This window comes from Rattus norvegicus, chromosome X (genome assembly GCF_036323735.1).
Source record: "Rattus norvegicus strain BN/NHsdMcwi chromosome X, GRCr8, whole genome shotgun sequence".
Lineage (NCBI taxonomy): Eukaryota > Metazoa > Chordata > Mammalia > Rodentia > Muridae > Rattus > Rattus norvegicus.
This window is the reverse complement of record NC_086039.1, coordinates 28,546,741-28,568,986: the sequence shown is the minus strand read 5'-3', so window position 1 is coordinate 28,568,986 and position 22,246 is coordinate 28,546,741. Positions and strand designations below refer to the sequence as shown.

Below are 22,246 nucleotides of genomic sequence, written 5' to 3'. Positions count from 1 at the left end.
ACTTAGAATCCCAAGCATAAAAAGAAAAGACTTTTTGATTTTATTTGCTTATTTATAGGCCTCCAGACCGTGGGGATATTCCGAGTTGGAAGCTCAAAAAAGCGAGTAAGACAAGTAAGTGAACACTGAATGTTTTCTGTTTCAGCTGACATTTAATGGAATTACTAGGTAGAAAGTTCGAGTATATGTAGATTTTCTTCTATCTTTTCCTTACCCTCTGACTGACGATAATATAAATAAAACCCAGGAGATGAAACACCACTCAGAATCTTAGACAGATGGGTATTGGGATGAAACAACTGAAAGAAAATGTCTGGACATGTTCATTCTGTGCTTTGCTAAAGGAAACTATTTGATAAAAATGTCTCTGGATCAGGAAAAGTAGGAGATTCAAAGCATTCATAACTAATCAGCAAGTGATAGTAATTAGAAAATAATTGTGTAGTGGCCAGTTTTACCAAAATATGACAGGAAAATGCCTTACACACTCATTTACTCAGGTGCTCCATTTATGCCATTACTTTTACAGAAATAAATGCTTTATAATATTCTATGGAAGCATTGGTTTTATTTATCTATTTATTTATTCTTACACTCCAGATTTTCTTCCCCTCCCAGTCTCCCACTGTTCCACATCCCATACCTCCTCCCCACCACCCCCTCCCCATCTCCATGAGGATGTCCCTACCCCTCACCCCACCAGACCTCTAAACTCCCTTGGGCCTCCAATCTCTAGAGGGCTAGGTGCATCTTCTCTGACTGAACCTAGACCTGTGAGTCCTCTGCTGTATACGTGTTGGGGGCCTCATCTCAGGTGGTGTATGCTGCCTGGTTGATGATCCAAGGTCTGAGAGATCTCAGGGGTCAAGGTTAATTAGACTTCTGGTCTTCCTACAGGGCCATCCTCCTCCTTAGCTTCCTCCAGCTTTTCTCTAATTCAACCAGAGGGGTCAGCATTATGATAAGACTATTCTTTATTTTTTCCAGTCTTTCCTACATTCCTGTGGTGGGAATTTGATATTAGATTGTTAAAGATAGCTTCCTTTGATCAGATAGGTATTTGGGGTTGTGATAGCCTCATAAAAAGCCAGACGTCCTTTAACAGAACTCATTTGCTGGCAAAAGACAGTTATAATTTTTGATTTCTCCTGTTGTTTGCAAGAGAAGAAAATAAGGAAACCAACAATTTAAAAGCTAAGCCAGGTAAAAATTTCAGTTAAAGGAAGCTAAAAATTACTTATTCACATATTGAAGTATATACCCTATCAGTGCACCTTTTCATTGTTTTTTTTTTTTTTTTTTTTTTTTTGGTTCTTTTTTTCGGAGCTGGGGACCGAACCCAGGGCCTTGCGCTTCCTAGGTAAGCGCTCTACCACTGAGCTAAATCCCCAGCCCCAACACCTTTTCATTGTTAAGTCAAAGGTTTTTCTTTTTTTCCTGACTAGTTTATTTGTATTGTAAATAATCATACAATATGAATGAACATTTAACATTTTACCGCTGCACTTGTAAAATGGAAAAAATGGAAAATTGTTCATCAACTTCTAGGTCTCACACCTGTGTAAAATTAAGGAAAACTTTTATTAATAATATCTCATTGAATCATCTCTCCAGTTGTAGTCCCCTTCATCCTTTCTTTGTAGTCTTATAGAGATTTAGAAATTTAATTAAAGATCGAGAGGGGGGAGAGAGGAGAGAGTTACCTGTGTGTGTTACATGTGTGTGTTCAGGACAGTATCATGGTGTATCTCAACTCTGTTGATGGCAGTAGTGCTATGGGCATCCTCTTCTTTCTGGCTGTCTTGTAAATGCTGATGGAAAGTTGTCTCGAGTAATTGAGCAATTGAGGACGGTGATGAGTAGTTTTACCAGGTAGACAGATGATGGTTGCCAGCAATTATTCCTTAACATCTTTAGATCCATAAAAATGGTGGAAAATCTTTGTGCAGGAATTTACTTAAGGATTACTCACTGAATGAGATGCAATTAGTGGTAACTCGGGACTATATTTGAGTATGACATATGCTTTAAGTCACTAATTTTTTGTTTTTATGGTACTTCTCCATACTCTGCACTTTTTCTTCAAAATGCAAGAGCTAGGGCTAATGGCTCTTGGTGTGTAAGCATGAGGGCTGGAGTTCATATCCCCAGCACCCACAGAAAAAGCATGGTATGGCCACATACGTATAACATCAGCATTAGGGGTAAGCCAGAGCAAGCACAGACAGGATCCTTTGAGCTCAATGACCTCCTAGCTTACTGCCACAAAATGGCAAACTCTCCAGCTTCAATTCAGTGAATGAGTTTGTATAAAGAGCATAAGAAATCCAGTGATAAAAGAAAACACCCAACATCATTCCTTGACCTCTATATATCCTGGACCCACAGAGGGAAGATGGGGGATATAACCTTGTCATTTGTGCTTGTTACCTGTTTACCTTGTATCATTACTAGTTAACAGGGTCAAGGCAGCATAAAGATTTTGTTTAAAACTTACAAGTGTACTGGTGTACTTTGAGGACCTATCATAGGGCTTGAGATCCAGCAAAATGAAATGAATCCTAGATGAATGAATGAATGAACTAAATAAGTCTCACAGAAGTTTATTGCACTATCTACCCATGAATAATAATTTATACAACAGAGAACAATGCATAAGGGACATCAAGCTGTCAGAGATGAAAAGCAGAGCATGATATTATCATTTCTGCCACATTGTTACCATGTTTTTCTGCTTCTCTCCATGTTAAGAGGCTAACAAATTAAAGATAACTTTCATTTCAATGTACAGTCTTGTAAACCTTCGCCATGCTTTTCTCATCTACATTATTAGTGTTGTGATTTGCCAAATAATCCTGAATTTTTTGGTTGGTATTCTAGTAAACTATCCAAATTCCAATATGATGTGTTTGGTGACATGCCCAAGTGTTGTGTAATAGTTCTCTCACATTTACACTTGACCTAAATTCTCTTCTAGCCCTCAGCCCTTACTTAAAACTTCCTGATTATTATTAGCTACTCCTTTAGAAACATCATTAACAACAAATCCACAACTAGCTTTGTAATAATGCATTCATATATAGGGGGAGATACATATAGATACAGATACAGATACAGATACAGATACAGATACAGATATGTATTTATAACTAGTATGCATAGAGTCTATAGCTCAAGATAATATGTGGCTTCCTTTTTCCACATCTTTTGATCTGCGCAGACTTAATGCCAGACACTGTCCATGAAAATACTTCTCTTTGGTGAGCACTAAACACTAAAATTAAATGGTTCTAAGATATCATTGACTACATGAAGCTTCTTGTTAAATTAGCCCTATGAATCTTATGTAACTGACTCTTGAACCATTGATTTTCCAGTTGCGTGAGGAATTTGACCGTGGGGTTGATGTCTGTCTGGAAGAGGAGCACAGTGTTCATGATGTGGCAGCCTTGTTAAAGGAGTTCCTCAGAGACATGCCTGACCCCCTTCTCACAAGGGAGCTATACACTGCATTTATCAACACTCTCTGTACGTAATAGTGCCAGATTTGTGGGAAAGTATCCTGGAATATCATGGTGTCTAGTTCACTCATGAAAATCTCGTTCATGTGTTTTCCGATAACTGGTTTTGCCTTTATTGGTCTCTAATGAATGGACTATTTGGGGGATTTTCTGAGATAAGCCCAAGGGGAACCACTAAGAAGAAAGCTGGACTAAAACAAATGGGAAAAGCCAAGAAGAATTTCAGATGTTTTCAAATGACCTCAGGAAAGTAGAAAATGCTATAAGTTAATGCTTTGAAGTGCTGGCAAGAGTTTGCATTAAGTCAGTGCCTAAAAGTGAATCATGGCTTCTGGTATAAGGAAGGAGGGAGCCAAAGAATTCAGAGTAAGACAGCGGTGAGCATTTCAGTGGAAGCAAAATGGCACAGCTCAGTCAGTATCCCTGCTTTCAAAGTAGCTGTCTCTGGCTATTGACATAGACCCCAGAGAAGGAGAAAGGATAAGGAGGAGAAAAGAAATGACAAGAGATGTATTATCCTGCACACATCTCTTCTTGCAATACAGTAATTCTGATGATATTATGACCGGGAAAGAAGACAATGTCTTTGCCATAAATGTCTTGGGTATGTCCAACAAAAGTCTATTCCTTGTATATTGTTCCTTGTCTACAAGTAAAGGTCCTTAGACACATTATAAAAGATTTCAGAATATCCACCAATTCCCAACCACTGTTAGTAGGTATTTATCCATATGCACTAAAATCCATTAAATTAGTCTGAGTAATGAATAGGGATAAGTTGCGTGATGGAAATAAGGCAGATGGAGTTATCATTCTCATGATTTACCTAGATGTCCACCTTGTCTCTATATTGTAGCTCTGCTGCTAAAGTAGTGGGGAAAATGTGTGAAGACACTGAGTGGGGCTGTTCTAGGTAACCTCTTTCTTAATGTAGCAGAGAGGAAAATTGTCCTCAGTTCCCCCAAATAGTGTCAACTTCTCTTGGTATTACTTAGAGTGTGCCTCTCTCTTCTTTCTCTAGTGTTGGAGCCTGAGGAACAACTGGGCACCTTGCAACTCCTCATCTACCTTCTACCTCCCTGCAACTGCGACACCCTCCACCGCCTCCTACAGTTCCTCTCCATTGTTGCCAGGCATGCTGAAGATAATGTCAGCAAAGATGGACAAGAGGTATGCTACCATGAAGGGGTGACTTCCTTTCAGGTTTCTATCCATTATTCTGTTACTGTTATGGCAAAAACCATCAATATGACCATACATTTCAACTGGGAATCACACTGCCCCAGCACTTGCACTAGTTACATGTCTCCTGACTTCAACAACAACAACAACAACAACAACAACAACAACAACAAAACAACAACAAAAGAAACTTAAAGAAGGAGGGCTTTGTTCATCCTACAAGCAAGACACAGTTACCAGAAAAAGAAGCAGGTGGTCACAGGGTGTCTACAGTGAGAATGAGGGGACAGGTGACTGCTGACAGTCAGCATGCTTTCTATATTTTATTTAGTGGGAACCCAAGCCTGTGGAATGATATCACCCACATTTAGAGTGGGTTGTCCCACCTCCATCTAATGTAGATTACACATCACTGACATGCCAAAAGATTTGTTTTTGTGGCCATTATAAATCCAACCACAATTTCTCTGACATTTATGTAATAGTGCTGTCCAGTGCCTTCTCTCAGAGGCTAGTACCTGAAAACACATAAGCTTCTGACTTCCTTGCTGCTTCAAAGATTTCTCCAAATGAGGCTGCCTTTATCCTTAAAGATGCTTTACTCAATACTAAACTTCCATTTGTGAGGGGAACATAAATATTTAGCTAGAGAAGAATTGGAAATGTGTAAAATTAGGATGTGGGAGTGAGAAAAATTCTATTCTTGCAACTGGCTTGACTTGTTCAGCTGTCTTGGAACAAAGCATGGCATCCCCTATTATCTCGTCTGCATTACTATGGAGAGGATCTTTTACTCTTTAAACCAGGCCTCCAAAACAGGCATTTGCTGAATGAGATGAGCCTTCTATTCTGCTTTTAAATTGGGTATATGGAGGACTAGAATTTCTGACCTTGGCTCTTTTATGGCAGTGTCCCCATGAAGTCAACTATTAAGGGCACATTTGCAAAGCCCTATGGACCACTGAGGCATGTTCTAGTGGGAACTGGTCCTTATTCAGGACTAGTATGGTCCCTCCTCCCATATGAAATTTTGGGGGTTGTGGTTCCCTTAGGTTACACTCATACTTTCAAGAGTTTTATAGTTTCACCATTGGTCAAAAGGTACACTGCCTGCTAGCTGAAACCCAACTAAATCCTCACCCTCAGAGGAGAGAGCCTTGTTCCTTCTTTGTTTTCTCACAGTCACACTTCTCTCTGACTTTGGTTTCTCCTTGAGCCCTCAAACCCATTAATAGGTTAACATGCACAGTAAATCAACAAAAGGGAGCCAGGGGCATTCCAATCTTAACCATATGTGCTGTTGTTTAGGTCCTTATTAAGCAGAGTTCAGCCATATGATGGACTCAGTTCTATGCTTGTCAGATTTTGTTCCCATAGGGCATGGACATGGGAAATTTTTTCACCATAATTCAGAAAAGCAATCCTTCATTTCTCCTGCTACTTCCCACCAGGAGTGTGAGAGCAGAACTTGAACTTTCCAGAGGTAGCCATTTTTCTCTGTAGAAGTTATAATTAGTGAAACCCTCACTGGCTTCAGGTTTCATCATATGGCCCTGACACCTTATTTCAGCATACACAGCTCTTCCATGGGTACGCTATAATTCTCATAATTGTTGCATAGTTACATTATCCGTCTGGGTGTCAGCTTTTATGGACAACAGAGATAATGGAAGCCGTAAAGTCTAGTGGCTGAGTGGAAACAGAACCGTGATTGGAAGGTATGCCAATTGCCTCTCTGATGTTCCCTAAGTACTATGTGAGAAAGAGAAAGCTGGGTCTTGGGTGATTGAGAAAGCATGGGGAAAAGCACAAAGTCCAGTCCAACTTGCTACTATATCTCCTTTCAAAAATAATTTTCAGACACACAGTTTTCAGTTCAAAGCTCAACAGAGCTCCATTACTCATGAGGCAAAGAAGACAATATAGATTGAAATATAGACTAATATAGATTAAAATATAAATGAAAATATAGGTTAATTTTAGCCTGCTGGCATCCTAGTTACTATTTACAACTCCTTCTAATCAGGTGTTGGTTTTGTGCCATAGTAATTAATCCTTTTAATAAGCAAGATAAATATCATTGTGTCCACTTTTGAGGGGTGGAAACTGAGAGACAGTGGTTAGGTAACTTAGCCCATGTTCTCCAGGGAGCTTCCACTTATGGTAATATAAGTAACACATTCATATAGTTTATGACTCTGGAGATGTGCCATATACCCTGTAGTTAACTTAGATTTGCAGACTTTTTAGGACAATACCCCAGTAAGTAACAGAGAAAAGCTCTTGCAGAAGGGTCTTTCATCGATCTATGCAAAGTCATCATATAGATAATGATGATAGTCATGATAATCATAGTGACTGATGATCAGATGGATTTTGAAACTAGTTAATGTCCAGGTGTCTTTGACTATAGCCAGTCTAAGTTACTGAGTTTAAAAAAGCAGGGAAAGGGGAAGGACAAGATCATTTCGTTGGACAGGTTAGAAGTAAGTATAAGCAAGCAGCCATGTGGGACTTAAGTAGCAGATTAGTATTGAGAGGATGGCAGGAAGTGAGTCATGTTCATAGAGTACTGAATGCTTCTGTGGGCAAATTCTCCATCTTGCTAAGATATGAACTTTGGGAGCATTGGGAAAAAGATGATACAAGTTATGCTGTAGATTACTGTCGCACGCACAGAAGGGGAATGGAGAGAGAAAGAGTGAGACAAAGAGATAGGAGAGGAGGTATGAGTGTTAGGAAGCTTCTATATCAAAGGCAATAGAGCAAACAGGAGTTTAGAAGATGGGGGAGACAAAACAGAAGATAAACAGAATCAAGGGATATAGTATCAAGTCTCTTCGGACATTAACCGAAGGTTATTCATGACCTAGAAGGTCAGCAAATGGCTCTGCGGAGAAGACTGAGCAAAAGCCACATTTTAAAATATTGTACGGGGATTTGAGAAGATGGGTCATATAAGCATGGCATAGGAGTAAATGTTAATAAGGGTAGGAGTAGAAGAAAAAGGAGAGGTTTTCTCTTAGAATTTGTAGTTGAATAGGGAACACAGAATGGGCAGGAGCACGTAGGAAGTCAAAATATCACACTGTAAATTGTGGTGAAAGAACAGAGCATTCGTCTACCTTTTCTACCTATTTGTTAAACTCTGGTAGCCATTTGTTCAACCACGACATTTTCACAGAGTGCAACATGGAAGAAAACTGACTCTGAATAGTAGCATAAAAGTCAGAAGGCTCACAACACTTCGCCAGAGCCCTGTCTTTGTGAATGAGGAAGAGGAAGGAATGCAGAGGCAGGGATGGGGAAGGCCAACTCTTCCTCATCTACAAAGTGAAAACACCATGTCCTTTCTAAGATATGCTTAGAATTCAATGTACTCTTAGTTGGTAAGAGCATGGAGATATATACTAAAATGTATGTGTATATATTGAGGGAAATTGTTGGTCTACCCATTGATGGTATTGGGGGACATAGTAGTATTTTATTTAATTTGTTCTCTTGTGTTAATTTTTGGCCTACTCCATTCTGTTAGGCTTGGCATTTTCTTTGTCATTTAGGGGGAAACAAGAAATTTTCAGGTTTAGGAAACATACCATTACCCCCTTTTTAAAAAGTCCCCACCTTATATGGTTAGAGTGCTTTTAACCCTTGAAAACAAAAAAAAAAAATCTTATTTTGCATATAAGACCCCTCCAGTTTTGTTTTTTGTTTTTCTAATGAATAGATGAAGTACTACCCACAAAAAAGGTTATATTAAGAATAAAATCAACTCCCATGGTGTTTTTAACTTATAAGACTCTGTTGATATTGCAGAGAAAATGTGGTGTGACTAGGCATTTGTTTCATGAGAGAGTCCATAGCTGACATCAAGTTCTTAGAGGAATTATGTAAGAAACAACAAAGAACCAATGTGGAGCTATACTTCTTGATCCTTGAGGAGGTACTTACTTCTAGGATATGAAAAATTGGCTTTGCAACTTCAGCAAGATTCTGCCTCCCTTGCCTCAACCTCCTCTACTCGTACCTTAAAGCTCATTTTCCCTTCTGCCCATGATGTCATAGAGTCTGTCATAGAGACTGAATAGGATGAAGTACACTCACATGATATACAAAAGCCTGGCACCAGCACAGCTGTATGGTTTCACTCCTTATGGCTCCACCTACTCCTGGCTCTCGGATTTACTGCCCCACTATCTAAAAATAATGGCCACAGCACAGCTGCTTTACGCATAAGCTTATCTAGAGAAAGAACTGAGAATATCTGTGGAAAGCCCCTAGATGTGATGTCTGTACACACTGGACTTTTAGTACATGTGAGCTCTTTATATGGTGCTTAGAAATGATGTGGGATGCTTACTTAGTGAAGATAGAAGATTTCCTGGAATCGGCTAGCTAACTAAATCATGCAATTATGACCTGGTTTTGGGTGCTCCTATTACCTAGAGAGACCATATATATTTTAATTAATCAAGCAAGGAAGTAAGTTTGGTGTATACATTAAAATATGGAGGGTAAAGGTGGAAGATAACAGAAGCAAGTCTCCTTCACAATTTTAGAAACAGCAAAACAAAACATAAAACGAGGAGCACAAACCACAGCAGCTGGAGCTGCAGCTGGAATCCATGTGCAGTTTTACAGATGGATAGTATTGCATTCCCAGAATAGCAACCAGAGAAGAAGAGAGCGGAAACAGAGCTTTGGATTGTCCTTGTACTAAACATTCTTTGAACTGAAAACAAACTCTTCAGTTTCTTCATGTTGAGGGGGGGACTCTAATTTTACTTTTAAGGGGGCTGGGGAAGCTTTCGTGATGCCTCCAAGTTCTGAAAAAAAAAGAACTAGAAAATGACATGTATTTCATTTTTCTCCTTAACCATGAATTTTCAGGAAGAGGATTGAAAACTAGAATGAAAGCTTATGAGGCTTCATGTCAATGAAATAAAACAAAGACCCGGCAACTAAAGGTCCCACAGAAAAGGCATCTGCCTCTATGATTTTGTGAAGTTTACCACAGTGACTACTTTTCCTTGGTGGTGACTTGTTCACCTGAAACTGGCCTTGCCTTCTAAAAATAAAGCAATCCGCTTTCTGTGCTGAGCTTGCAGGATAGCACTTCCACCAGTTCAGTGCTTCCCATGGGAAGACCCAGGGGTTTCATCTTGGCTGTTCCATGAGGATTCTTTAATCCTATGCTAGGCAACCACAGACTGTCTCAAAGGTGGTGGATCTTCCTGGCGTTGGGGGTGCATCTTTATCCTGACAGTAATCAGCATTCCCAGCTGTTGTTAACAAGAGAAATGGAAATTCACAGAGACCAATAGTTCTCAGGGGACGAAATTTTGCCCTACTGGGAACACAAAGCCCCACGTAGAAACACGTGTGGCTGGCACAACGAAAGGGGAAAGTGAAGGAAGCTACTAGGATTTAAAGTTCTAAGGCCCTTAATAGCCTACCATGCATAGGACAGTACCCAAAGCAGAGTCTGTCACTAAATCTCACTATTTTTTTTTACTAAATCTCACTATTGACATGATAGACAAACACTCAATTAGAGATATTTAGCCAGACTTTCCTTCCCATGTGAAAAAATAGAAAAGTAAGAAAAAGGATTACCAAGCTTTTAAAAATGTTCATATTCCAGATTATAATGGTTTAACTTGGAGAAATGACTCCCAAGACAGTGCTCAGCCAAGCACAGGAGGTGTCGTTTTCTAGATATTTGTGTACTTTATTAATAGTAACAGAAAACTGGAGATGACACAAAGGCATATCATTTGGCTGTTCTTAAAAGAAATCATGATCAGTTTATGCAATGGGATAGTTATGGCCCAGAAAAAGGGAAGAAGGAAAAGTGTTTGAAATTGGGAGATGGATGCAACATGTTGGTAAGAGACGACAAGCAAGTTACAAACAGGCTATGGAGTGAGACTCCAGCTTTCAGGAGAAAATAAACCAACAACTATACCACATGTGTCTGTGCGAATAGGAACAACTGGATCTGGGAATTGGTGGAATGAAGACTACTTTATTTCTCCATGCTTGCCTTAGGTCTCTACTTATCACCATACGGAACGTGAATTTTAAAAACATTTTTGCACCTAGAGAGTAGATTTCTGCCTTTATTCTGTGCTTTCTTGTTAGTGTCACCCCTGCTCGCCCTGTGTCTTTGTCTCAGCTTTCGAGAGTGATTGAAGTATCTGCACTCACTGTTCTAGCTAGCTGCAACCCTACAACAGACCCACACTCAAATCCAGTCCAAAGGAGAATGAATAGAATGCTATGGTGAATATCTGTCACAGGAGATCATACACTTGAAACTAATCTCACATTCCTTCCCAGCACCTGTTTCTCTTATTTTCCAAATATCTGACCCATTAAGTCTGTTTTTATCAGCTGCCCCCTAAGGGTGTTTAAGTCTAATGAATCCCTCCATATTCCTTGCCTGCTCTTCCTCTGTTTCTGTTACTATGATTTCAACATGGTATTCTCACCTCCAGTGTGGCCGCACATTCTCTACAATGATAGTCCTGGAAACCCTACTTTACCCGTACTTCTACTGTGGTTCAGAAGCTAGCTTCTGAAACCTAGACTGTGGTACATTGTCCTACATGGTCTCTTACCAATGCTGCAGGGCCACAGATTGCTTTTTCAAAGAGGTAAATTTTTCATTCTCCATACAAAATCCCCTTGCTCTGCAGTCCCAAATATGTCCAACGTACTTTTGTGTGTTCCACTGGCAAAATGCCCCTTACTCAAAAGACTCTTCTTTTTACCAAAAATAACTCTTTCCTTTTTCCCGACTCTGTGTGTGTGTGTGTGTGTGTGTGTGTGTGTGTGTGTGTGTGTGTGTGTGTGTGTGTGTATGAATGCCCTTTGGTCTCTGGGGTTGATAAGGTTTATTCTTTGTAAACACTACCTGGGAATGACAAATATATTTTCTTCTTAGAATGTGAGCCCTCTAAAATATGGACTATGCTATATAATGGTTGCTATAAATGTTCAAAATAATTTTGACCAATTAAAATTGTCAAGCCTAGGGTAGGAATATGCTGAACAGATGGACCAGCAAAGATATTATGTATTGATAAACAGACAGATAAAGAGACACATTGATAGGTGATTGGTGAATATCAATATTTTTTTAAAAAACAAATGGATTGGGAATGTTAAATAGAATTACAGTATTACAATAAACACTTAAGGATTGCAATAGTTTACTCAATGTGCTAATAAGAAGACTACTGAAATGTTATCCTCAATCCAAAATAGGAATCAAATGGAATATTACCATGCCTTTTTTGATTCTAATAAAGGTGATATTTTTCATGCAAAGAAAAATTATTAATGAAAATATATCACAGCTTACTGAATCACCCACAATTTTAAAGAGCTACATAAAATTGAATAATCTTTGTGTTTTATTTGCCCATAGGTCACTGGGAACAAAATGACATCTCTGAACTTGGCTACCATATTTGGACCCAACCTGCTCCACAAGCAGAAGTCATCAGACAAAGAATATTCTGTCCAGAGCTCAGCCAGAGCTGAAGAGAGCACAGCCATCATAGCTGTGGTACAGAAGATGATTGAAAATTATGAAGCCCTCTTCATGGTACGTTGTCCTTCATTAGTGATACATCTCTGGGATTTGTTTTCAGTTGCCTGTGGTGGTTTGTCACTTTCTCTTTTGCTGTGCTGGTTATGAATAAACCATTGTATGTTAGGCAATAGTAGAAATTTCTATTACTCTGATGTCCCTACAAAAGTTTGTTTCTGTGTCCTAGCCATCATATAGGAAGTATAAACTCCATCTTGTTGTCCCTTAAATAATAATCACACATAAAGATTTAGTCACAGTAGTTCTTGCTCAAACTATTAATAAAAGACTTTTGGAATTCTGTTATCTCTGTGAATTCATCTGTCCATAACCAACCATGGTGACATGATTTCTTCAAGGTCAATCTTGACACCACACCTCCTGTATGAAATGGCACCTTTCTTTTCCCATATTGCTTCCAACTTATCAATCTCTTGAAGCACATTGCCATTCTTATTTATGTTTATCTTGCTCAGCATTGTGTTGCACTCATATATGACCATTTCCTCTAGTAGATTATACGTGCATTTACAGCAAGGACTGTGTCCTTGTTATCTCCTCTCTGTATCCTCCATACACTTATGGAAGGTTCTTCATCTTGTAGGCACTCAGTTATTTATTTTTTCATTTGTATTAAATCACCCGTTCCTATTTTCTATCATAAAACTGCATTGCTTGTTCACACATCCCTTGAAACATCAGAACAAAAGCCAATTTTCTTCTATTTTTGTTCTTTACTCAGTTTGCATGTTAATTTTTTACAGGAAGGTTCTACATTTTTCTTTTAGAATTTGCAAATCCAATAAAGCCTGCCTATTCCACTAGAAAAGTGGTTCTCAGTCTGGGGGTTACAACCCCTTTGGAGTCACCTAACCACGGAAAACACAAATATTTGTATTATAATTTATAACAGCAGCAAAATTAGTTATGAAGTAACAACAGTATAATTTTATGGTTGGAGATCACCACAACATGAAGAGTTATATTCAAGGGTCACAGCATTAGGAAGGTTGAGGATTATTTCATTAGGACCTTTTGTGTCTCTGTCAACTTAGAATGCTAGCCACGTCTTTTGAATTTCCTGAAGAATTTATCCATACTTATCATATGCTTAACAGTTGCTTTATTGCCATGTTTCTCCTATACCCATTTATTTTGAAGATTTAAATGTCCGTAATTTGTAATAGCTTCCCTATTTGTCTTACCTGTATGATTGAGACCAAGTTATTCAGTACCCCCAAGCATTAATTAAACTCATATGAAATGGAAACGAATCTCATTTTTAAAGTTATGGCCAGAATCATTTACTATGAGAAAGAATTTTACAGACGGTAAAACTCTGTCCAATTGTTAATTAATAATTATATTTATTTGATAAGATGAGATGCCTTGGATCTCAGTATTTTAGCAATTGAGATATAAGTATCATAATGTTTTATCATACATTTGGCAGACTGCCTCATAGAAGGTGACTTGGTAATCCCAGATCCTTGTAGTGCAAGATTCTTTTATATCTAGGCTTTTAAAGTATACCTTAAAGGAGTGTCCAATATACATACTCAAATCTCTTGGCTAGAACTTGCCCACAGATCATATTTAACTGCAAGGGCAGTTGGGAGCTGTGCTCTGGATAGAAGCCAAGACGGAAGAGGAAACACATTTACCAGAGTGAATAACAGTGGCATCTTGTTATAACACTCCCCATTGTGCCTCTGAAGCATTGTCCCTGGGTTGCACATGGAAAGCTCTCAAAAAATGTTGAATTAGTCATCAACTCTATAAATTTCACACTTCAGTCCAAATCTTCATAGTTAATTACATACTTGGATGAATCAAATGTCTGAAGTTTTCAATATTTTCATCAAGTTTTAAGTCACATACCATCTTGCCAAGTTGTCTTGGCATTACTTCATGTTCTGTGGACTTCTTTTTAACAAAATAATATCTCTCATCAATCTTAATTCTAGTCTCTAAATTCTGTATTGGAAGCAAAGTTTTCCTTTATATAAAATCACAAACCATCAGGAATTTTTTTCACCTCAGACACTAACCAAATGCTTCCTGATCTCCTTGAAAAGCGGAGGTCATTTTAATTATGTCATCCCTCTTTCCTCTACTTCCTGCCACCTGGAATGATCACAGCAGCAGCAAAACATCAGGATTCTGTCTCTTGTGATACTTTCCAAACCTGGTGTTATTTTTATCATTTTCTGCACTTATCCATGTTAAGATTCTCTTGCAATAATGAATATTTTATGTGCAAACGTTCTAGTTTCTGTTTCTTTAAGAAACCCATCTTGATGAGCTAAACTAAAATCCAATGCCTCCACATTCATGCTACTATTCCTGCTGGGGCTCCTTTGCCTACTGCTAACACACACACACACACACACACACACACACACACACACACACACACGCACACACAGACACACACACACACGCACGCACACACAGACACACACATGTACACACGCACAGACACACACACATGCACACACAGACACACACACACACAGAGAGAGAGAGAGAGAGAGAGAGAGAGAGAGAGAGAGAGAGACTGAGACCACCCAGACTTCATATTCACCCTCTTCTTTTTTTCCTTAGAAGTCCCCACTACTAACGGAGAACATTGCTAATTTTTCTCTTTTGCTGTGTCTATCCTCACTAAAATGTAATATTTTCTGGTCCACGTAGTTATTACTGCTGTGCCAATGGCATGGTAGAAGTAAGATAAACACTTATTAGATTCATGAGTGACTTGATAGTAGCTGTGTGATGTATGATTTCTTTCTCACAAGTCCTTACTCCTACCTATGGGAAAAGTTTGGGCATGCAAGAATTAAGTATACTTTCCTTAACATAAGTTAACCATTGGTATAATCATGTCTGATTGCCTTAGATGGACTGTGGAGACTATACTGAAAACAAAGGAGAGTAGAAGAAATAGAACGGAGAAGGCCATAGAGCCCAAATCAGGGTCTGTAAAGATAAAGTGGAACCAGAAAATTTGACTGCAATCCTGTCTCTGCTATGTTAGTTACATGACCTCATCTTTGATTTCTTTTTCTTTAGTTATCATGAACTAGTATTAATTGAATGCTATCCAAGATCCTTTTTAAGGTCTAACATCTGTGTGGTTCAGTGCTCCAGAACTGACTCCTTTTTTATTTCTTAAAAGCCTAGAAAGAAAATTAATTTCATCACATTTTTTAATTCTCTTGCAGTGCAGTGTCTTTTAGACTCTTTTTAATTATGCCAAGGATAATGGAAGTTCATACATATTAGTGGATAAATATCCAACTGTCTGTGCATATACATATATATACATATATATTTATATATATACATATATATGTATATATATATAAAATTTTGTTTGGTACTTTCATTTTTTTTAATTCTTTTAGAGTAATTGCTGTCCCAAACAGTGATGAAGGTAGACAGACAGAACCTGTTAGCTGACTCTTCATAGTTCCTGGCGAGGTTTATGAGCTAGAAAGGGGATAAACTGCTATTATTGACATTAGTAATGAAGGTTTATTAGCAGAGAGACCTGTGAGCTTTTCCTTAAAAGCACAAAGTACCATGCAAGAAGTCATTCCACACAATTGGTGAAAAGGATCTAGAAACCCCAAGAAATCTACCAGTGATCTAAATGTTGTTCTGAATGTCCTTCATTTTCTAATGCTGAGAATGTTTCCTACGTGACCAGAATCTGAGTTAATAGGAATTGGGAAAAGGTAAAACAGAACGTGGCTTTGGCTCACTGTATTAGAGTCACCTAAATTTGCATCTGAGACTATATCTAAATGACAGAGTTCTTACCTTGTATGTATGGGGCTCTTGAGTTCTGTCCCCTCAAACCATAAGAATGTGGGGCTTTTGTTTATTTTAGTAGTCAGATTAGCCACTTGCTTGTAAATCTTTGGAAATAGGACCTGCTGACAATCTTCAAGGTCACAGGCAAAGTGCGATGTAGCAGCTTATGTTTATAATATTACTACTTAGGAGATTGAGGTAAAATCATTCTCGGGGTGCTAAAGGCCAGTCTGAGTTACAGAGTGAATTCCATGTCAGCCCAGGTTATCGTTTAAGACACTATCTCAGCCTGCTTCCTCACAAAGTCCTGAGCAAAGATTATAGAAGTAGTGCTCAAACTTCACTACAACAGAGTTTGCAAGGAATCTTGTTAGACATTCAGATTCCTAGGCTACTTTCCAGAAGACTGAATGGAATAGCACAGGGCCCAGGAATCAGCACTTTCTAATAAATTCCTTCAGGAGATATAGATTCCTATCGTGCCTAAGGAAACCACATATTGGGAAATGGGTAGAAAGGTCATGAGCTTAGGGCTTAGTTATCAAAATTCAGATTGCCTCTGAGCGCTCTCTCTCTCTCTCTCTCTCTCTCTCTCTCTCTCTCGCTCTCTCTCTCTCTCTGCGTGTGTGTGTGTGTGTGTGTGTGTGTGTGTGTGTGTTATAAACTCTGAACCCATATTTAATTTCTCTAAGCCTTCATCTTTCTTCTCTAAAAAATGAGATTAAGGGGCCTACTTTACATGACTGTTTTGAAACTTAGAAATGACATGTAGCACATGTCATTTAAAAGAGGCATGTAGCACAAGACTGCCATATACTGGGCGCAAAAATCCAACCCCTACTATCATGACACTTAAGTAAAATGGTATCTGTTTATCATATACATTCAAGTGCTGCCTCGGAAAAATGCCAACTGGCCATCACAAATACCATTGTTACCTGCTAGCACGTGTGCACACTCCTATTCCTTTCCCTATGCTTCCTTTTTTCTTTCCATAGCACTGATAACTTTTTATTTTATTTTTGCCTTTTTGAGACAGTGTTTCTCTGTATAGTCTTAGCTGTACAGGAACTCTCACCGTAGACCAGACCATGTCAACCTTGAATTCACAGAGATCCTCCTGCCTGGCCCTTGGGAGTGCTGGGATTAAAGGTGTGCACCATGACTACCTGACCACATTGATAGCTTTTTAGTTGATTCCACAGTTAAGTTCTTTATTGTGAGCATTGAGACCAAATACTAATCTTATAATGGCATGTATTTTTGTTTGCTTGTGAATACATAGTATCCCTGTATACTCCAGGCTAGCCTTAAGCTTACATTCCTTCTGCCTCATCCTTTCCAGTGCTAAGAATTCAGGCATGCACTATGACACCCGATGAAAAGAGAGATTTCAGGTTGCTCTATTCACTGACACCCACAGCATCTAGAAAGTACTTGGCAGAAGACAGCATTCAGTAATTATGTCTTGAATACTTTGACTCTACTTTCAGGAAAAGAAAATGTATTTTTATTACTGTTTTGGTCCAGTGCCCTACCCCCAGAATTCCGATACTTCTACATCATGGTGCTCCATGTCTGTCAACAGCGATTTCAACTTTGGTTAACATAAAATGGTACTTTCTGCAAACTCCAGAAACAGAAGATGAGAATCACTTGTTTGCAGAAAGGCTTGTTGGTATCCCAAGTAAAAAGCATTCACTGAAGCAATCCTTAACACACTACTTGGTCTGCAAGCTGGTGCTTCTGTGAGAGATGCTGGGAGATCCCAATGAAAATAACTCCTTACTCTTGGCATGAATGAGAATTTCGGAGTTGAGTGGAGAAAGCTGTAGGCTTGTGCTAAAGGCTAATATTACATGGAACCAAGACATTTTTTAGGAAAGGGCAAGGAAGAGAAGATGCCCTGGAGATGTCCTGGGTGCAGTGGAGATGTGGGAAAGAAGCGTATTCTCATTGCCTTGCTTGTCAGCTGAAGCTGCATAAGGAATAAGGGCACTTGGGAAATTTTAAATGTGCACAACCAAAAGCAAAGGTCAGAAGACATGCAAATTTATGAAGCAATCCATATTTTAAAATATATTTTATGAAAAAAATTTAATCTGTAAAAGGTCAGAAGCTATGGTGAGGTTCCCACAATCTCAGCTGGGAGACAAATTTTGCTTTGTGTTCTTTTTATTCCCTGGTGTGGATTGCATTTCTCTAGAATCTCTTTGTGTGTCATTCAAAGGCTCTCATCCAAGTTATCAAACAAGAAACCACCCCCAAGGCAATGCATTCCTTTGATTGTATATGCTTTCTATTTCTATACCAAGAGAGTAAAACTCCCCACATGTTTAAGCAGGCAGGTATTCCCGTAGCCAATCTGAGTTCCTGCTGGTGCTTTTCTCACCTGTCCTTGTCTTTCTATTGAAATCATATCCATGTAGAGAGAACAAATCATTACTCCTGACCTATTTCTATTGCCTTTTACCTGTTGCCATGGAGCACTGCTAATTTTGCCTCTCCCTCTCCCCCCCCCCCTTTTTTTAACTTGCATCATCCTTGGAATCCTTGGACAAACTCTTTGGATCTTTCACTGTGCTTGTTCACGAAGGTTCTTCAATTATCCCCCCCCTCCAAAAAATTCTAGAAATATTCAGTAAAGTCAGGGTGTTATGAATTATACCTTTAACGCCAACATTCAGAAGACCGGGTCAGGAGGATTTCTATGAGTTTGAGGACACCTTGGGCAATATGGTGAGTTCCAGGCCTGAGGTACATACAGACTGAGAAACTGTTTTAAAAAACAAAAGCAAAGAAATATTTACCAAATTGAATTCCTCCTGAACCTTCACATACACCCAGATCCTCCTAAAATAATGAGCCACTTGTCACGACAGAGTCACACAAAAGGTTTCACATCAGTTTTGACCTTATTTGAGCTTTTGCAATCCTTCACAGCCGAAGTGATTTCCTCTCAGCTTGTTAGCTAAAATGTACTGATCATGACTTCCAGTGGCATTTACTTTTCCTGGGGAGTGTTAAGAATTTGAAATGTCAAAGAATTCTTCTTGGTCAAGTGCAAAGGGCTGGGTTGCTGGGGAGCACGCACTGGCATATATGGTAGGGCTGGTCCTGGGAACTGCTGTTCAGGGAGCACCTAATGGTTTGTTATGGAGAAAACTTTTTCCCTCTTGGTGGTTTATGGAATAAACTACCTCATAGCAGTTAGACTCTAGGCAATCATTCAAGGTTTCATTTTTAATTTGATAGGGTAGATTTTAATTGTGACAGTTTTATTCCTTCATATGTGCAGTGTTTACATTTTTTCTCTGAAGCGAGGGAGGACAAAGTTCTTTTGATTTTTGGAATAACATTATGCTTTGGAAGAACACATTAAAATCTAAGGAGTTGAGGCTCCAGATAAACACAACCATAAATGGTACCCCTAGAAAATGGCTAAAATTACCAAATCCTTGACTAAAATCTGATTGAAATTTCAATGGCAAACAATGAATTAAGTGAAGGATCATTTTGAACTAGGTGGGTTTTTGGTTTTGGGGTTTTTTTTTTTCATTTCAACATAAAGAGTTGTTTGATAAAGAAAAAATATTTTTTCTTGTGTACCCCTTTTCTCTTTTTTTCCCATTTTTATTGGATATTTTCTTTATTTACATTTCAAACAGCATCCCCCTTCCTGTTTTCCCCTCCAGAAACCCCCTATTCCATCCCCCCACCCACTGCCTCCATTATGGTGCTACCCTACCCACCCACTCACTACTTCCCACCTCCCTGCCCTGGCATTCGCCTACATTGGTGCCTCAAGCCTTTACAGGACCAAGGGCCTCAACTCCCCTCGATGCCCTCCAAGCCTATCCTCTGCTATATATGTGGCTGGAGACATTGGTCACTCCATGTGTATTCTTTGGTTGGTGGTTTAGTCCCTGGGAGCTCTGGGGTATCTGGTTGGTTGATACTGTTCTTGCTATGGGGTTGCAAACCCCTTAGCTGCCGCGGTCCTTTCTCTAATTCCTCCAATGGGTACCCCATTCTCAGTTCAGTGGTTGGCTGCAAGCATTTGCCTCTGTATTTGTCAGGCTCTGGCAGAGCCTCTCAGGAGACAGCTATATCAGGCTCCTGTCAGCATGCACTTCTTGGCATCAGCAATATTGTCTGGATTTGGTATCTGTATATGGAATGGATCCCAAAGGGGGGTAGTCTCTGGATGGCCTTTCTTGCTCCATATTTTGTCTCCGTATTTCCACCTGTGAGTATTTTGTTCGCCCTTCTAAGAAGGACTAAGGCATCCACACTTTGGTCTTCCTTCTTCTTGAGCTTCATGTGGCTTAATGAATTTAATCTTGGGTATTCCGAGATTTTGGGCTAACATTAAAATTGAGTGCATATCATGTGTGTTCTTTTGTAATTGGGTTACCTCACTCAGGATGATGATATTTTCTAGTTCCATCCATTTGCCTATGAATTTCATGATGTCACTGTTTTTGATAGCTGAGTAGTATTCCATTGTGTAGATGTACCACATTTTCTGTATCCATTCCTCTGTTGAAGGGCATCTGAGTTCTTTCCAGCTTCTGGATACTATAAATAAGGCTGCTATGACCATAGTGGAACATGTGTCCCTGTTATATGTTGGAGCATCTTTGGGTATATGCCCAAAAGTCGTATAGCTTGGCCCTCAGGTAATACTATGTCCAATTTTCTGAGAAACTGCCACACTTATTTCCAGAGTGGTTGTGCCAGCTTGCAGTCATACCAACAATAGAGTGTTCCTCTTTGTCCACATCCTTGCCAGCATCTGCTGTCACATGAGTTTTTGTTCTTAGCCATTCTCACTGGTGTGAGGTAGAATCTCAGGGTTGTTTTGATTTGCAATTCCCTGATGACTAAGGATGTTGAACATTTCTTTAGGTGCTTCTCCAACATTCAATATTCCTCAGTTGAGAATTCTTTGTTTAGCTCTGTGCCCCAATTTTAATAGGATTATTTGGTTCTATAGAATCTAACTTCTTGAGTTCTTCGAATATATTGGATATTAGTCCTCTATCAGATGTAAGATTGGTAAAGATCTTTTCCCAACCTGTTGGTTGCTCTTTTGTCCTATTAACAGTGTCCTTTGTCTTACAGAAGCTTTACAATTTCATGAGGTCCCATTTGTTATTTCTTGATCTTAGAGCATAAGCCATAAGTGTTCTCTTCAGGGAAATTTCCCCTGTGGCCATGTGTTTGAGGCTCTTCCCCACTTTCTATTCTACTAATTTCAATGTATCTGGTTTTATGTGGAGGTCCTTCATCTACTTTGACTTGAGCTTTGTACAAGGAGATAAGAATGGACCAATTTGCAACTGCCCATTGAACTAGCACCATTTGTTGAAAATTCTGTCCTTTTTTCCAATGGATGGTTTTAGCCTCTTTGTCAAAGATCAAGTGACCATAGGTATGTGGGTTCATTTCTGGGTCTTCGATTCTATTCCATTGATCTACCTGTCTATCTCTGTACAAATACCATGCAGTTTTTATCACTATTGCTCCATAATACAATTTGAAGTTAGGGATGATGATTCCCCCAGAAGTTCTTTTATTGTTGAGAATAATTCAATATCCTGGGGTTTTTTTTGTTATTCCAAATAAATTTGTAAATTGCTCTTTCTAACTCTATGAAGAAGTGAGTTGGATTTTTGATGGGGATGGCATTAAATCCGTAGATTGCTTTCAGCAAGATGGCCATTTTTACTATATTAATCCTGTCAATCCATGAGCATGGGAGGTCTTTCCATCTTTTGAGACCTTCAATTTCTTCTTCAGAGATGTGAAGTTCTTGTCATACAGATCTTTCCCTGGCTTGGTCAGAGTTACACCAAGGTATTTTGTATTTCAATATAAAGGAAAACCTTTTCCAGAAGCTTGGTGCCTTGGAGAGGTTAATCAGTATTGCACATATGAACTTACCCTACTGTTAAGTAAGAGTAACTAGTAGAGCCTACCACAGTCCAAGTCTACATCTGAGACTATCTCTGCCTTCAGGAGACCTTCCTTCTTCCAGTAACAAGTCATGAGCTCTGATGTGGTTAACTTTTTGTCAATTTGACACACATTGGGATCTTTCGGAAAGAAGAAACCT

General features: G+C 39.0%; 1 protein-coding gene across 9 annotated transcripts in view; it reads left to right on the top strand.

The window, feature by feature from the left end:
- Nucleotides 1-22,246, top strand: part of Arhgap6 (Rho GTPase activating protein 6) — a 536,433-nt gene that overhangs the window by 493,358 nt on the left and 20,829 nt on the right. For all 9 annotated transcript variants that reach the window (XR_005498297.2, XR_005498298.2, XM_017602284.3 and 6 more), the window contains exons 6-9: nt 59-114; nt 3,378-3,528; nt 4,543-4,691; nt 12,139-12,318. Coding sequence is in view for 7 of the 9 variants with exons in the window: in XM_017602284.3 (XP_017457773.1) it covers nt 59-114; nt 3,378-3,528; nt 4,543-4,691; nt 12,139-12,318 (536 nt within the window). In the remaining 2 variants the exon portion in view is untranslated. The remainder of the gene's footprint in view (nt 1-58; nt 115-3,377; nt 3,529-4,542; nt 4,692-12,138; nt 12,319-22,246) is intronic.